This window comes from Adiantum capillus-veneris, chromosome 11 (genome assembly GCF_014529385.1).
Source record: "Adiantum capillus-veneris isolate H3 chromosome 11, ASM1452938v2, whole genome shotgun sequence".
NCBI lineage: Eukaryota > Viridiplantae > Streptophyta > Polypodiopsida > Polypodiales > Pteridaceae > Adiantum > Adiantum capillus-veneris.
The window spans coordinates 79,509,418-79,528,431 of record NC_140941.1 but is presented as its reverse complement, the minus strand read 5'-3'; the positions used below and the strand labels follow the sequence as shown (position 1 = coordinate 79,528,431).

Genomic DNA, 19,014 nt, shown 5'->3' with positions numbered 1-19,014 from the left:
TAATAAGTGCAAACTTGTAAACTTGAAATTTAACTGGGTTACTAGCATGCTTGAATTACCACATTTGACACTGAAATTCGTATCACCCCATGGTGGGTTTGCTTATGCAGGATGACTCATATGTGTAGAAGCCTTGCTTCACCATGCACAATCGCATGTTGATAATTAATGGGATCTAACTGGCTCCTTGGCCATATAATCATAACATATACATAATAGGAATCATGCGCACTTGGAAACCTTGCTACAATTAGAAAATCTTCCCATTCAAGTGGCCAAGCCTTGAAAGGGCTTCCCCTTGGAAAATGCAACGTGACTGCCTTATGACCATTTTGGGTGATATGCATACGAACTAAACAAATGCCTTGATAGGCCATTATCATTGTGAACTAAATGTACTTACCATTAACATCACAAATCTTGATCGATGCAACATGGAAACTTTCATTACTTCAACTTCACATAGATGCATCATATAGATAGAAATGTGTAGAAAGCATTGTTTCCATGCACACAAAGAGTATGCCATGCATACATAAAAAATGCAAATTAAAATAGATGTGCTTTGACACACAAATCTACACACAGTGCCTCTTCCAAGTTTCCATCAAACTTTAAAAAACGTAAATAAATTGTGTCCATGCGATGTGTAGCTTTGCAAAAACTCTATGTGAGAGAAGAACATACATACTCATGTCTCGTGAGAAAGCATTCTTATGTTTACAAACTAACAAATCACAAGAGTGTGAAGAAACTGCATGTACACAATCAAAAGTCCGAGTACAAAATTTCTTCAATTCACAACATATTTGCTTACATACATGTACATGCAAGAGCAACAATGCAAAATTCAACACGTAGAGGTTGTTTTGCCTCAAGAAAGTGCAATACACACTATATGAAAGCTCCAAAGTTTGTCAAACATGTAGATATTTGAAAGAAGCTCTGAACATAAGCAAAAAAAAGGAAAAATACACCAGCTATATCTTGAGGTATTCGTAGAGTACTTTTCTCTATGCAGCTTAGAACACATTTCTATGGGCATGAACAGCTTTGAAAGGGGGTTAATTTAAGGATTCTTGATGGAAAAGATCTTGGAATTGCAAGTATGCCCCCCACGATGAGTTCTGTGAAAAACAACTTGAAAATTGTGATCCCACGCTCGACACTCGCACGGATCCAAACTTGGTTTGTAATCATGCTTTAATACCAACATGAGAGATTGGGGACTAGAAAATGCACATCTTTACCCAATCCTGCCTAATATAGGCCCTTGGATTACTAAATATAGTCCCCCTATACCACATGTGTGTCATGGCCCTTGGCTTGGCCCATCTTATCTTAGGCTTTGACCTGAGCCCAATCCAACACTAAGTTATTCAAATCTAAAACAAACTCTACTACACATTATCATAGGTCAAATCAACCTATGATAGTCACTAAGATGTTCAACAACTCTGGATAAATCCTTAACATAATCTCCAGCACTGTTAGTCAGTCAAGATCACTGCTTGTCTCCCAATTAACCACAATCTTGGAGTCTTTTCAACGCATGTCCAGGACCTCATAGCTATATACACTCGAGCCCCACAATGAATGTAGACTAATGCTTACCTTAAACATTGGCCATTGTCCATCTACTGTCAAGCTCACCCTTCCTTTCCCCAAATCTCTTCACCAAATAATGCTCCCTTCTTTGTCTTTAATTTGAATATGAGGAAACAATAGCAAAAAACAACCCTTGGTAAATATATTTTCTTCTTCATCTTTGATCCTTCTGCACCTGGATCCCTGACAATCACGAGGTTGAGGCAGAGAGCGAGAGAAAGAGTCCAAGAAGAATAAACCCCCCTCTTCCTCTGCTTTCCCTTCTCAAGGAAATTTTCACTTGGGATTCCAACTTGACCATGAAAAATAGCGTTAGCATGTAAATCTTCATCCACAACACCCTCCAGTAGACAAATAGACCCTTGGAACTCTTCAACATGTATCAAAAATCTATAAGTTGAGTCCTCTTGCAATTCATGAGAAAGCATACAAGGAAAAACTCCCTGAATATCTTGCACTTTAGTCATTTCAAAAATTGCAGGCACACAAGAAATTTCATGCATGCAATCTTTATATGTTTCCTCATCTTTTTCTACGTTATATGCTTCTATATTACCCAGAAAGCCATTGTGAATAGATACTTATATAAGGATGCTCTTCCATATTGTTATGTTCATCTGTATCAAATCCTTCTAAGAAACCATCAATAATGGCATCCTCTTCTTGCTTTATGACATCAACACCTATAGACATGCCTCATCAACAAACATAGATTCATTTACAGTACCCTCATGCACGCCTTGTGTTATCTATACAAACGACTTTAGTGATGTAATCCTCTTTAGCAAGCTTGTCATTCTTTTCTACCTCATATAATCCCATGGCACTGAAAGATCCATTGATACCTTGTAAAGGCTCTTCTTGCACTCCCTGAGAACAATCCATGTAGAGGGCACAAGCTTGTGAAACACTTGCATCACAATCTCTATCTTTATCTAAATCTTCGTTGGAACCATTGATCTTTGAAAAAATTCCATCAATTTGAGTTTCAACTTCAAATTTGTTATCTGCCTGTTTTAAATTTCTTGAAACATGATCCTCTAGAATTAAATTTGCTACTTCCAATACTGCATCTTCTATTTATTTTGCACCTACTTTAGCTTTACGTATTGCACAAATTTGTTACCAAAATTCATCATAGCTAAGTACCTGCATTAGATCCCCATCAACTTTAGTGAAAGTAAGGTGATTCTTCTCAGTAATGTGTTTCATTTCCAAGTCCATAGTTTTTGACCTTTCATGAATAACACCATTTCCAAAACTATCCCACTATTTGGAATATGTTCCCAGGCCCCCTCTCCCCCTTGAGATTGACTCTAACCACTAAGCTATCACGTACTTGTCAAAAGGTGTGTGTGGGTGTGTTAACTTTATAGATCACGTCATCGCGGATAAGTTCACATTGAGTTCACACCCAATTTGATGTGGTGCACATACCCTACCAAGTTCACACTTAGTTTACATCGAGTTCACACCAAATTTGGTGTGGTGCAATAACCTCCAAAGTTCACACCTAGTTCAAAAAGTGATTGGACGGTCCAAATTGCTCCTACCGCACAATGCCTAATGGGGGCCATTGACCCCACCTCCCTAGGGAGGTGTCAATTAGTGACTTGGGGGGTCGGGGGAGGGGGGGGGGGGTCGGGTACATTACGGATGTTTCCCACATGTTGGTGAGACCTACAACATAGTGGTGGCCCTTGAATTCTTTTAGATTGAATTGCCCACCGATCATATGCATGTGCCACATGCTCACGGGAGGGTATAGTAGCGGTTGCATTGCATTTGCAACTCGAATTAGGCAAATAGAGCACACAAATATATATCGAAAATGTGGAACATGCCTAGTCCATATTAAGTATTGCATGTCACTATTCACGACTCTTGTTCACTAATTACTAGTGAGACATAGATATTCAAGTTGAAAATACACTTCCGTAAAGATTTTTAAACATCTATTAATTTAGAGGTAAATCTCAAAATTTGTAGGGGGATTACACTAAACCTAGGTTTCTTGGCATATGTGAGAGAGAGAGAGAGAGAGAGAGAGAGAGAGAGAGAGGAGCCTATAGTCTACTAATAAGGTCTTGCTCCATATGGGATCTAGCGAGGGAGGGGCCCATCATTAGGGAGGGGGCGCTCCTCTCTGGAAAAGAACGGAAACATTAGAAATTTGGCAGTGTTGGGCTGGGAATCAAGGGAGGGCATCTCTATGAGATATATGGATATTGTAAGAGAGTAACGTAGAAGAGGCTAGGAGTGTCGAGAGTATCGACTCAGCGAGTGAGGTTACAATGGACAGCAGTAGCGTGGAGGGGGTGGTGTTGGTGGGCGGCTTTGCGGTGGCGGCATTGATTGCGGTGGGGGCGTTGATGATGATGTTGAGGTGGGTGAACGAGTGGTGGTATGTCCGGCGGCCTGGCGCCATCCCGGCTGGCCTGAAGCTGCCGCCGGGCTCCATGGGCTGGCCCGTCATCGGCGACAATCTTTCCTTCGTCCGCCTCTTCAAGCGCGACCCCGAACATTTCATCCAACAACATTTCCTCTCACGGTATCCATTATTATTATTATTATTTTTCGTTCTGTGTTTTTTTGGGGTATGGATGGAGACACTGAGAGAGAGAGAGAGAGTCAGTCACAAGAAGTTTTAGACGACTTCCCTTTTGGGAAGGAGGTCCTTCCTCTTTCCCCAGTTTTTCCCATAGTGTTCAACATCATAAGCTTCTGCAGGCTCGGCACCGCACCCCTGGCTAGGTGTGCGGTACTCGCTCGCAGAACCTCATGATGTTGTCGTAATTCACAATGTGGGAATAACTGTGGGAAGCTATCGAAAGCTTCCTCTGTGTGTGTGTGTGAGAGAGAGAGAGAGAGAGAGAGAGAGGGGGGGGGGGGGGGGGGGGGGGGGGGATATGGGCAATTTGTTTCCCCATGAATGGTTTCATGGTGTATCTCTTTCCCCTCATTATTGGGATTTTGGAAAGCACCCATATGCATTTCATCTTGAGCATTTTTAGTTGCTTTATATATGCTTAGTTATTGGTGCTTTGGCACAAATAATGGACCACAAGAATGCCTTCATTTGTTATGGGAGCAATTGGTATTTACAAACATGTATTTGATTTGAGATGTATTATGCTTTGGAATGTATCTTTCCTCACTACTGCTATGGCCCATTTCTACTGAAAATGCTCAAGTTTGGAAGGATGGCATCTTAGTGGCAACAAGTAGCCTTTCTGCATAGTTGTTTGATTGGTCGTTTGATAATTGGTAATTATTATGAGAGAGAGAGAGAGAGAGAGAGAGAGAGAGAGAGAGATTGAGGTTAACAATAACATGTCACCATCCAAAAGCACTCTTCACATATCCCAGTTTCTCAAAATCATCAGTTTGACATTACTAATCAAGGCAAAGAATATGTTTCTTTTTGGACCAATTCCAAAGTGCCTTCTTAGGAACATTATATTGAAAATGTCGGAAAAGAGCGAGACGAGTCCATGTGATGCCGCTACTAAAACACCCTACTTTTTTGCAGAACGAAAGGGCACGATGATGGTATTTATAAAGCACACTTATTTGGGCATCCTTGCATCATAACTTGTAGCCCAGATATGAACAAGTTTGTGTTAGGAGGATCTCAAACAGATGGCCAAGCTAATTTTACAGTAGGATGGCCAACAGGTGAGCTTATGGGACCAACGTCCATGATAATGGTTGAAGGGCTTCAACATAAGCGCATGCGTAAACTATTGCTTGAAGCTATAACTCACCCTTCGGCTTTGAGAAAGACCCTTACGCGCTTGGAGAAACGCATAAGGGTTACTCTAGCCCAATGGGCCCAAGAGAAGAACATTTGCCTTCGAGAAAAGATAAAGGAGGTAAGGTATCAAGTACTCCCACACACTAGTATTTGTGACTAAATCAATACCAAAATATGAGTGCAGTGGTAGGATGTGGGCATGCAGTCACTCACCTTCATCGATTCCACTTGCGTACCTTAAATTTACCTACAACAGGTGCCTCATTCCTCATCTTATCTGTATCATACTCTTGATCAGATCATAAAATTGCACTACTCATCTTTATGTGTGATGCCTCAATAATACCCATATATGCGTGGGGTAGGCATCAATGAAATTTTTAGCTCCATTCCTACAAGTGGTGTGTGTGCACCTTTGTAGGTATGGTTCTCTAAGCATTGACAACTTTTTGATGTGGAGCTTTCAGGTAACATTTGGGGACATTTGTGATGCTTTCCTTAGCTTAGGCTCAGGACCTCTTTCTAAAAAGATGATGGAAGACACACAAGGTCTTGTTCAAGGTGTACGAGCCTATCCAATCAAAATTCCTGGATTTACCTACTATCACTCTTTGAAGGTATCATGTCAATCTATTTTCTCATTGTAGTTTGAATTCAGGCTGCCAACTTGGATTAAAGAATTTTCGTGAACGGTGAGCAAAAAAATTATCTTCATTTTTCGAGGTACAAGTCATGGGAGATGTCGGCGAGTATTGAGCTCTGGTCCTTATGCACTATCACATCCCCCTTAACCATCAGGCTATAATCTTCTTCTTTTTTTTGGCAATACTCTCTCCAATTCCCAGCCTTTCCTAAGCAACATTGCGAGCTTCCGTCCCTTGGATAGCCTACCTGTGAGCACACCCGGCTCGTGAACCACCACTAGAGCCTCTCTGCCACTCACACAAGTCTCTCCTTGGTTCAAGCTAGTGGCAATAGAATCCACCATACTAGAAGGTTGGAGTCCTTGCCAGAGTAGTCACTACCACACCATCACCAGACTCCCTCATATCCTTCCCTGACAATGCCTCATGTCCTTCCTTGAGTTTGTCACTGCTTTCCTCACCATGTATCCCTTTGTCTTCGTCCTATTTTGAGCTTTTGTCTTTGCCTTTGGATCTGCAATCTCTATACAAATGACCACGCTTTCCACAATTGTAACAATAGCAAGTGGACTGTTTTCTGGAATATGAAGCGCAAGTGCTTTACCACCTTTGTTAGAAACTCAATTTTTGCCTTGAGTGATTCACACCAGTTCCTCCTCAATGAGAAAAGTGTTGAGATCATCAAATTCCAGCTTTTCCTTCGGGATTTGCAAGCATAGTGTCCTAGATATCGTTTTGTACTCCTCATGCAGTTTTGTGAGTACCAAAAGAGGCCTATTGAGTACTAGTCAATTCACTTTTCAAAGCCGATAGGAATAACCTTTGCTTTCATAATAAAGACTGCATAGAATTTCCAATAGGAAACTTGATGTAACTATCCAAGAAGGGTGATAACTTGCATGGTAGAATCTTGACCAAACATTCCTACAAACTTGGAGCACACAACATGGGCAGTCCTCAATGTCTATATGGCTGGAGAAATTTTCTTGGTGAGAGATTCCACAATGATTGAAATCGCCTTCGCATCGCTTGCATCCCAATCAACACATAATTTGATGTGCTTCTCATCCTAAAAGGCAGGTGTACCTATTGTTGCTATCCCTCGTAGGATGCATCTTCGAGCTTCCCAGAAGGCTTTCCCTGTAAACCAGAGTCACATGATCAAGTTCCAATGAGCGTAATTATCCCTGTTCTTTTGTCGTTGGCGCTCATGCAAGGGGGGTCCATGTTGTACGTACAAGATCTAGAAAAAAGTTGTCTTCCTTGCATTTCAATAGGCTTTAAAAAGTTCCCCAAGCCGCTCCATAAAATTCTGCACTTAGCAAAAAACCATTGGGCTCGGCCAAAATCCATACCTCCCAAGCCAACGAAGACTATTTCGATTCGTCAATCTTGCCCCCTTGTTCCGCTCGATGAGCTTCGCTCCCTAATGTTTTAAAACACTAAGCCGTCAAGGGGAGGGGTTTTTGTGGGGGTCTTTGTTGTCAAGAGGCATTGGGAGCAGTGTTCCAAAACACAATGGGAAGAGGGGGAGGAAGAGGCCATAGCCATCGTGCCAAGTGCCACCATCCCCAATGTTTTAAAACATAAGGCCAAGAGGGGGTGAGGAGAGCTGTCCCAGCTAGTGGCTCTATTTTAGGCTTTTCAAAACACTCACAGGGTGGCCATAGTAGATAGCACCACACATAGTACAAGGGGGTAGTGACACCAACCTCCATGTGCGTTTCAAAACGTTGAATTGGAGTAATGGAAAAATGTCAATAGCAAGAAGGAGCAGCTCTTCTCAACGGTGCCGATTTTCTCCTCCAAGCTCTAATACCATGTCAAAGTCAATGATACAAAAGCATAGAACCAAGGAGAGAATGCAAGAGAGAGAGAGAGAGAGAGAGAGAGAGAGAGAGAGAAAGAGAGAGACTTTTGATCCAACCAACTAGGAAATGAAAATGGGGACGTGGGTTCACATTATATACTAGCTTGGGGCCCCTAAGTACCCCCAAGCAAATTTCCCTACCCCAAACTTTGAAATATAAGTAAAATAAATACCTAAAGCCAATATAAATATTTGGATCACATTGGGTTGCCCACTTGAGATGCTATAACTTTAACAAGTAAGTGTGTATGTGTGTGTGTGCGCGCATACAAAACATCTGTTTATTATTATTATATTGTTTTTGTGGGGCTAACGCCCATTTTTATTCCAAATTTAAGCAAACTCTTTTTGGGAGTTGTTAAACCATTCTATGTTTACCCCTATGTGGGCAATGATTTGAGATGAATTAAATTGAAGAACTGCATGGCAGTTGTTATGTAAAACTAGCATATTTGTTTAGCATAATTGTTATTTTGAGAGAGAGAGAGAGAGAGAGAGAGAGAGAGAGAGAAAGTACATATGTGTTTGTGTTCGTGTCTCATAGGAAATTGTATTAGGGTGTAACAAACGATATCCAACTTGAGAGGATTGAGGTCCTTTAGGTGAGGTGTTGGCCACCATTTGGAATCCATGGAATTTTGGTCTGTCTTGTCTTCCTTCTGGATGCACACGAGGAAAATTGTGAGTTAGGATTTAATTGTCGTACGGGGCTTGTGGATTTTGAGAGTGCTTTCAGCAAATAAGGCCGTGATTGATCCAATTGGTGTGTTTACGGGTGATAGACCACTCGTATGAGATTGCAAGTGCTAAAAATATGGAAGATGATATTATGTGTGTGTGGATGTGTAATGCAAAGCACGGGATAATAGCGGTAGTACTAGACGTGTGGAAGATTTTTTTGCAATTTGCACCTGCAATAAGCAGAGGTGCAAACAGTAGTGCAGGTGGCTATGGCATGTATATGAGAATTTGGAAGTGCATCGCTATGTGTGTGAGATCGAGTTGCACTATCAAGCATTATAAGTACTAGGCCTTATTAAACGGTGGACCGAGTAGCAGCTACTGTTCAGAGTTGAACAAATAACATAGCTTGCAGTGTTAATCCATACATGACATATATCGAATACACTGCACTATCAACATATGGAAGTCACAATTTGGTCTAATTAGGTCTCCCTAATCTCGAAAACATAAAAATTCTTTTGAAACATCTTAAGTACGTAAGTAAAGGGTGAGTTTAGGAAATGAAAAGACATATGAATGTCGAAAGTCAAAAGACATACGAAGGTGAAAAGTCAAAAGACCTTTTGTGTCCATATAAAGAGGTGGTCGATTTTCCATTGGTCTATTTGTGTTTCTCTTCTTCTTTATTTTTCTTTTAGCCTTTTCTTCAGCGTTTTCTTCACTTTAAACTGTCCTCTCTCTCTCTCTCTCTCTCTCTCTCTCTCTCTCTCAAAGTTGTATGCGTTCGATACTGTTGCAAATCTATGTGCTTCGTCATTGCACCAGTTTCTGCATGCTATAGACTAACACATTGTTTTTGTTGTTGTTGAGGGAATCTTTGAATTAGGAATTAAAATGGCTCATATTTTGTTGTTCAAGGTCTACCTTTTGAAAGGGTACTCAAAATGTACCGAATTGAACTAATGGCATGCGTGTGTGCACATGTGCACACGCGCGCACGTGCACACACAACACATGTGTGTATATGTGTGTCCATATAGATAGATACACACATACATGTACACGCGCATATATGCACACAATGCATGTATGTGTCTATCTACTTACAAACTTCAATAGGTCTTGCTCTTAGAAGCCTAAGGATCATCCTCTATTGGCGATGTCACAAGGTGAAAAAAATAGTCAATATAGAGAAAAGTAACTCTTTTTCCTTACAAAAATGCATTTTTCCAAACATTGCTTCAATAACCGAGAGGAAAGAGAATTTATTCGGTTTGGATACTGCTTGAAAGATGGAGGTACGACTATCTTGCAGTGCCGCAAAAGCTTAATGGAAAGTTGTTACTCTATCGTCAAGCATCGTCGACTAGCTGGAATGAAGGGAGAAGTTGAAGATTTTTTGGATGTGCTTCTAAAGGCCAAAGATGAAGAAGGGAACGGTCTCAGCGATACCGAAATTTGTGACAACCTTGTCTCATTTTTGATTGGTGGCCATGAATCAACAACATATGCAATGCTATGGACCATGATCCTTCTTGCTAAGAATCCAAAAGTCATGAGTAAGCTAAGGGTAAGGACAATGCAACCTTACACCTCATATATAAAACTCTTATCTAATAGTTTTGCATATTTTTAAATATATTTCTAGTTCTTACTCACACACACACACATATATATATATATATATATATATATATATATATAAATACAAACCTTAGTTTACTTTCAATGGACCTTAATTTTCAAGGTTAAAGTTGGGCATTCTAGTTATAAATCCTAGTAACACCTCAAATTTTGGATAAATCTTGATTGCATAATTTATCTACCTAGAAAATTAAGGGTAAGAGAATGACTTTTTTTCTTATGGTCAGCACTTGTATATTTTATTGTGATTAAGGATTCCTTCATGCAATTATGTCTGCATAGTATAAAAATATGTTTGGAAATTTGCATGCATTTGTTTGTGTGTTGAATGTTTATTGTCGGTGTAAGAATGATGCATTAAATCGAAGGAGCTAGCTTGGTTGGTTGAGTACTCGATCGCCATGACTCGGGTCATGATTTATTTCGAGTGCGGGTCATGACATGTGTGGTTTGCTATTTAAAAAAAAGAATGATGTATTAATGTTTGAAGGCATCAATAGCATATTCATTGTAGTTTTGAGGAGCAAATGACATCCATAGGTCTACACAATCAGGTGAAAGGATCAAAGCTTTTCTGGCTTATTGCATAAACACAAGAAGATTTAGAAATATTCTCATGTAGGAAAACGGAGTCATTTTCAATGTTTTTCATACAATGCATAACATCATGAGCTTTTGCTCGACAGGCACCACATACCTTGCTAGGTACGATTGGGGGTAGGGCACCGCCGGCCACCCCACCGGGCCGGCGGTCCCTTGCCCCCAATCATACCTAGCTAGGTATGCGGTGCCTCCCTCACAGAAGCTCATGATGTTGAGGTAGTCACAATGTGGGAATTATTGTGAGAATTTGTCCAAAACTTCTTGTGAAAGCCTTTGATTTTCATCTTATGATGGAGAATTATCATGTTTACTCTCTAATTGCAGGAGGAGCATAACATGCTTAAAGCTGAGAGCAAAGGAAATCTCATAGATGAATTGAAGAAGGCAACATATACAGACGCTGTATCTAACTTTCACTTCCAACATCACCATATGTATTTCTTCTTGAGCTAAACTAGCAGTTTTTAACTCTTTTCTCTTGTATTGTTAGGTACTCAATGAAGTTCTTCGTGTTGTCAACATTGCCTTTTCTGTCTTCAGAACTGTTGCAAGGGATGATGTAAATTACAAAGGTAACACTTTTCCCTTGCAACACTTTGGAAAGGTAATTAAGAATTGACACCTCCTTGATGGCTTTAAATGTTGAGAGAGAGAGAGAGAGAGAGAGAGAGAGAGAGAGAGCTTTCTTGAGGAAATGTGTGGAAACCTCGAGGGAAATCAATATCTAGTCTTGGTTTTTCCAATCTTTAAATTTAGCATTGTAGAAGGAACACTAAGTAAGAGTATCCCCTTGGTTGATTGGTGGGGACCTCGATCGCTGCGACCTGGGTCATGGGTTTGAGTGCGGCTAAATAAGCGACCCTGGTAGCAATCACGGACGCTTGTATCGTCTCGCACTGGATTATGCAATTTGCTACAAAAGGAGTATCCCCTTAAAGCCATCCCTCCTTTATCTTCAAAGCTAAAAAAGCACAACCAAATGCTTAAGCCTTTTCCATTGACAAGCCAAAAAGCAGTTCGCACAACTAAGAATTTTACATGAGCATCCAATAATATTTTGTGTGCAAGTTGGGATGATTTTTGATGGGCACCTTTCTAATCTAATTTTATGGAAAAACTATGGAAAGACTAGGAAGTATACTCTATCACAAGAGGGAAAGATGGTTTTGAACATGACCTTAAACAACAACTAGTTAGCGAAAGAGTGTTTAAGCTCTGAAGCTTTGATATGCACATTCTCAAAATAACCAGTTCACCAAAAATATGGTATGGAGCTTCCAAGCTTCTAGCCACACAACCATGAGTGGGATTAGTCAAGAACACTAATAAGAAGAGTAATTAGGCAAGCCAAAAAGTGTCAAATATTGAACTTACCCTGAGAAACTAGAAAATGTTGATCATAGAACCTATTTATGCAAGGCTTTTCCATTTTACTACAGAAATGAAAACCATGACTAGAAGAACTACCATGATCAAGTACCCATGAGCAAAACATTTCGTCAGGCCAATCAAGCTCCCAAGAAAGTCAAGCTCAATAATCTATTGGGACTAATCAAACTTTTGATGCAATTCCTTTTCTAAGGAATTCAACAACAGTAATCAAAATCCATCATACTGAACCAACTAGTCAAGAATCCTAGCCATAACAGGGTCAACAAGAATCCCAGTCATAACAGAGTCAATAAGAATCTTTTCCATAATCAATCCATGTAGTCATAGCCATATCATGTTTCCAATCTCTCTCTCTCTCTCTCTCTCTCTCTCTCTCTCTCTCTCTCTCTCTCTCTTAAGTAATGCAAAACATCCCAAGCATCTAAGGATTCACATCCAGCCAAATCAATAATATGTATCTCAATACATACTAGTAAAGTGCAAAATTATGAGCAAAAGGTGCATCTAATTCCACAAGTGAATGATGAGAAAGTAACATCAGAGAACTAATCAATTTTATGCTCAAAAGTTTATAACGAGAACAAGGTGCCACCATGAATTCCAGAGGGCAGAGTACATACAACAACAATTACCATATTCAAGCAAAATCATGACTTGAATCCCTATTAACTATCTAGTGAACCATCTTTTGGAGTTATCATCCCTATCAACCACCAAAAACATGTAGTGTTGTAGGTAAAGCTATCCTTATCAAGCTCTGGATAAACTTGTAAAATCATCAATCTCAAGCATAAAAAAGCACTAAGTACCCTTTTATATACCAAGTAAGCCCTAGGCATTTTTCAATTTCCTAGTTGAGAAGTAGCAAGTAAGTGCAGGGTTATAACCAAGCATCCCATGCTTAGATTAGTATATATCTCTCAATTGTGAACTAAAGTAAAAAAAACAAGTAGTGTTAGTTAAAGCAAGCCTAGAAGCCAATACCATTTTTAGTGCCAACGAGAAGTGAAACCAATTATTTGATTTTGTTATACCAGCTAAATCAGATAAAACAATGCCCCAAGTTATAAGCAAAGCATCAATATTGCTTGCGGTAGAGTAATTAGCAAGAGCTAAAAAGGTCCCTCAAAGTACCCTAAAAAAACTAGATTAACCTGATATTTCAAGGATCAGAAATAAGAGCGAATGAGGTACGCAACATTAATAGAGTTGAGTAAAAGCCATAATCCAATGCAATAACCCAAACTCAAATTTTTAGTAATTTGTACCAAGTTGAAGCATTCCTGATTTTCATAAAAAAATCCAAATCTATTATTCTCTGTGAGATACTACAACCAACCAGCCAAACAAACAACATGAGGACATCGATCTGAGGTAACAGGGATGAAGACATCCCCATCTTCTGATGTATCCATGACTGCATGCTCAACAAATTAAGACTTTCCTTAACCGTCAGTAGTATGCTAGATGCACAATTCAAAACCCATACCCTCTCATAGTAAGATGCCATCCATAAATTCTAACAAACATCCAATAGGGTGGGCAATTTGTGACAACAATATTAGTGCCTATAGGTGAGAAAATCTACTATGAAAATATAGTGATAAAAAAATCAAATGTAATCATCCAGAAAAGAACAAAGTTCCACAATTTTAGCCATCTTTCAGGTCTTCAAGTTAGAGAATCAGAAGACTGAATAACCTAGGAACTAGAATCTAAGATGTTAGTGCCAGGCAATGAGGTATTCTGAACACATCATTTCATTGTGCTTAAGCAATAACACACCTCATTGCCCGTTTGTGTTTGGGGTGCCTCTTCTCACTGGCTCAAAAATCTTTGGTTATTTTGAGACATTGTCCTCATCAGTAATTGAGCACGCATTGTCCTCATTAGTAATTGAGCACGCATGATTCCTGGTCCTTTGTCACGGTTTAGCTCCATAACTAGTAGTATAGAGGTGTAAATAGGAACCAAGAAAGCTTACTAGCTCAATTTTCAAAATTTATTACATTGTTCTGCACAGTATAAATTCAACATGGCTACAAGTATTCGAGATTAGATTCAAACGAGAGTTTAGAGATTCAAGCAAAAACCTACAAGGAAGATCCTTCCCAAAATCCTTGAAGGAAAAATTGAATACAACCCATCAAATTCAACGTACAACAAAGTAAGCCCAAGATCTTTAATCCTCCCTTTCTTATAGTCAAAAGTATGATTTCTTAATTTGGCAATTAGCAAAAGTGAAAGCACAAGTCTAAGTGAGGTATAGCAATACTTCACCTTAAAACATGAGGCTGCATGTTAGGTACTCCCCCAAGTCTTTAGTAGGTAGACATTAGGAGCACACCTATCATCATCGTAGAGTACATGCATTTATACGCATAGGCAAGCAGAAGTAGCAAGTAAAAACTCATTGATAGGCACAAATGGACCTTGAAAGTGAATGACAACAAGTAGAGAATGGAGTACGGAGAGGGTCTCGCCCGCAAGCAAAAGTAAAAAGTAAGAACTCATTGACAGGCACAAATGGACCATGACAGTGAATGACAACAAGTAGAGAATGGAGTACGGAGAGGGTCTCGCCCCCACACCAACACTCTTATAAGGAGAAGCTTGAACTCACAAGGTGAAGAGAAAAAACAAGGTTCATAAAGTTCTTTTGAGATGGATTGGAGTAGAAAGCCATGGTGAAGAGAGATTAAGAGCGTGAGTATTTTAGAGGATCCCTAGATAATCCAGTCAAGAGCACATGTAGAGCCAAGCCAAGACTCCACTTTATGAAAGGTATTTAAAAGGTATATATGACCATCAAATAGCACTAGCAAGTGTGTGAGTATTAATTCCAACCAATTTAAATTACTAGTAGTGGTGTGAGGAGGAAACCTACCAACCTATGCCCCTGTAAATGTTTTAGAAACCATTGAGAAAGCCTGATGACTAAGGGAATAAGGTGAAAAGAGATCACGAGTCAAAAACAAGCAATAAATGCCACGTTATTCCCCAGGGAACTCAAAGAGGAGCAACCCATAATATCAATTAGAGAAGTATTAAGAGGGCAAACCCACCAAGACAAGCAAATCATGGTATAGAGACAAAGGGAGAATTTGAGCCAAGCACAGCTATAGTCTAGCAGGCTGAAGTAGCTACTAGCAGAATTAACATGACACAATAGTGTATGTTTCTTTGAAGAAACCATGCAATGGCCACCAAAAGATTGTAGCTGGATTGAGCAATCACTGGAGAGTAGAATTACAAAGAGTTTTTGTGTTTGTGTGTGTGTCATTGAAAGCCACATGGTTTTTCCATATGCAAAAACTAAATCATAAAAGAATGGAATCCTACAGTGCTTACCATAGGAGGGAGCGCCATTAGCAAATCAAAGGAGGATGTGGACGTCCAAGTACACCAATGGTATATATCGATGCATGGGACATCCATGAGGCACACCATTTTTCAAACGGATGTAGCAAGCAAGGATAGGAAATGATGAGAGGCATGTGCACCAGTCGTCGACAGAGCAAAGGGGAGAGGGTATGCCCGGGTATGCAAGACGTATCCCATCGATGCGATATCGGCATAGAGGAGGGAAGAGACTATGGAATATGTTCCTCGTTACAAGGGAGAGAGACAAAAATGGGTGTGTGTGTGTGTGTGTGAGAGAGAGAGAGAGAGAGAGAGAGAGAGAGAGAGAGAGAGAGATTCAAAAAGGGCATTATGCCATTTGTCCATTTAGGCACTCTCCTTACATGTGGTGGGGGTATCCCACCCTATGAGAGAGTATGCAACTTTAAAGTGGAGTAAAAGAGTCTTGCAGTAGTACTCACAATGAAAAGGATAGCCTCTTGGCACAACAAAATCCTTGAATTCCCAAGGCCTAAGGTGGCCACTTAGAGAGTGCCAAGGTGAGGTTCCCATTTAAAGTGTTGTTGTTGTTGTTGTTGTTTTTTTTTTTTTTTGTGGTTTGGGTTTTTGGGGGGGGGGGGGGGATGTTGTTTCAATGCACCTATGTAAAAATTATTTTTGGATAATTTTAAAGAAAAATTCTAATTTATGTAGGATATTACTTCCCAAAGGATTGGAAGGTTATATCATGGTTGCGAGCTCCTCATATGGACCCGAGCATCTACGCAGACCCTCTCAGTTTTAATCCGGATCGTTTTTTGGTAATTGTTCCCTACAATCTGGTCATGGTTGAGAGTTTTTTTTGTCCTAAAAGCATGCAAGGCATACATTACAAATAAAATTATATATATATATATATATATGAGAAAAAAATGTCATGATGCAGATAAAATTTAGATATCAGGGTTATTGATAAGTGAATAAAACTGTTTTTTTAATTCCTGATATATAGACTTTTGAGATTGCATTATTAAAAACATTCAAAGCCACATATACACCACACATGTCTTCGTGAATCGGAAAAGCCAGATCCCCCTAATTTATTATTGCATGATGATGCATAATTGTATTTGTAGGTTATAAGTGCATAATTTTCGTATGTTTTACTCTATACATAATATGAACTTATAACCTTTTTTTGTTGTTGCAAAACTCACAATTGTGAGTGATTGCATTAGAATGTCACCAAGAAATATACAAATCAGCCTCAAGCTCATGCTGAGCCTTGACGGGCAGAAGGTTACATCAGAGGCTAGTTAAAAGTACGTGCTATTACCAAAAGCCCTTCACAGGCCACCAGCTCAACCGGATGGCGAGGGTCGCCCTAAGCCACTCATCTGAGCTTTGCCTTTTACCTATCACACTATTCTTTTATGTATAGTATTATAGAGTTTAAACCCCAATTATAGCTCCCTTCATAGTTGAATGAAAACAGTAAGAAATGGCTTTTTTGTAAACGAACTCAAACCATATAAAGAGACAATACACTCGAAACTTTTATTTTATTTTTATTATTATCTCATGGCTCTCTATGAGCATGAAGCTATTGTAGCCATGTTTTTTTTACATCTAGTATCAACTCCTCTCTCCATAAAACAAGAAAAACCCAAGTCATTCTTTCTATTAATATCAATTCTTCTATTATGTGAGAGTAATATATTTCTAAAATTGGAAAAATACATCATAACCTCATGCTAGGTAGGGCATGAGGGACAACACACTAGAGGAAAAGACATAAGAGGATCCGATCCGGCTAACAAGGGAGCCACCTTGACACGAGAGTTGGCACAGTCACTTTTTTTTTTCTTCATCATTTTGCACACACTCGCGCTTTTTGGCAACTCAAAGACGCCCACCAAGTGCATAAGAAGATCAATCATTTGCTCAGGAGGATCATCACGTGTAACAGTTGGCTCTAGGGTTTCACTAGCCGACACAGCCTCATGTGAGGACTCATAGGCAAATAGCAAGCAAAATTGGCATGCATATTTTACCCAAGCCAAAAGAAAATTGCACACAGATAGTCAAAAGAATGACTTTGGTTATTGCCTATAAAGGACATCTCTCTCTCTCTCTCTCTCTCTCTCTCTCTCTCTCTCTCTCTCATGCACGCACATGCGCGTGCACACACACGCACACACACACACAAATCAGTTCTCTATATATGATTCTTGTTTTGAAATATTGAAGTTCTTGTTGAATTGTATCCAGGATAAGACTCCTCGATTAGGACAATTCATGCCGTTTGGTCATGGGCCTCGATTATGCCCCGGAAACATTTTGGCACTTTCATCGGCACGTTTGTTCATACATATCTCGGTTACAAACTACAAGTAAGGAAATTCTATTCTAACGTTGATAGTAAATAATAAATAAGAAATAATAACTAAGCCATGTTATCCTATAAAATATGGAGAATAAAGAACCAATAACTTTAGGAGTTAGCATTGTTATATCACTATTGAAATAAAATCCATAATAAATAAGAAATAATAACTAAGCCATGTTATCCTATAAAATATGGAGAATAAAGAACCAATAACTTTAGGAGTTAGCATTGTTATATCACTATTGAAATAAACATCCTTCCTCTAATTTACCCTTACTTTTTATTCGTGTAGGTGGAACCTTGTCAATCCAAATGAAGAAGTCAAGTATTTACCACATCCAAAACCCATAGATGGAGGAAAAGTGGTGTTTGAACCTTTGTAGCATTGTTTGCCTTCTTTGTAATGACTCCATATTAGCACTCTAACGTGGTGAAATCTAGACTAGTTCAACTAAACTTTGAACTTTAAGTAAACTTCAGTAACCAAGAAGTGAGGCAATCATTGAATGAATGATTTGGTGTACAATACACTCATCATATCCTTCTTGATTCATGTTTGCAGAGTCACCAAGCCTCCTTCTCCTGATAGTGTTTGAATATTTCTCATGTGGGTGCTGCTTAAAGACCCTTTTATGAGTTTTTTGCAAAAGCAAAATTGTGGTGCTTTTGCTTGATTGAAGGTAGTCTTTATGATGCACTCCAAATATCACAATGTGCATAAGTAAGAATATTTTCCCATGGAAGTGCCTTTAGTTTTCCATTAGTATGGCCGGTCGCCTTTGACAGCCTCTTTCTCTCTCTCTCTCTCTCTCTCTCTCTCTCTCTCTCTCTCTACTATGTAGAGAGAGAGAGAGAGAGAGAGAGAGAGAGAGAGAGAGAGGTCTGTAGACTATAGGCCAACACCCATTGGAGAGCGAATCCGTTGATTTAGAGAGTATCCTTGTAGATTATGGATGACACACATCACATTCTCTCTATCTCTCTCTTGTTGGCATCCCTCACCACACCACCTCTCTCTCTCGCATGTGCGCGCGCGCACACACACAGATTGTGGAAGACGAAAGTGATGAAAGCTCATTGC

The 19,014-nt window shown here is 39.5% G+C and overlaps 1 protein-coding gene across 1 annotated transcript; it reads left to right on the top strand.

The window, feature by feature from the left end:
• Positions 1-3,884: 3,884 nt before the first annotated feature.
• Positions 3,885-18,316, top strand: LOC147447519 (ent-kaurenoic acid oxidase 2-like). Its single transcript, XM_086524349.1, has 9 exons — positions 3,885-4,159; positions 5,141-5,483; positions 5,833-5,982; positions 9,879-10,133; positions 11,135-11,212; positions 11,301-11,382; positions 16,259-16,365; positions 17,816-17,937; positions 18,226-18,316. The coding sequence occupies exons 1-9, from the start codon at positions 3,903-3,905 to the stop codon at positions 18,314-18,316; spliced, it is 1,485 nt and encodes a 494-aa protein (XP_086380475.1). The 5' UTR covers positions 3,885-3,902.
• Positions 18,317-19,014: the final 698 nt, after the last annotated feature.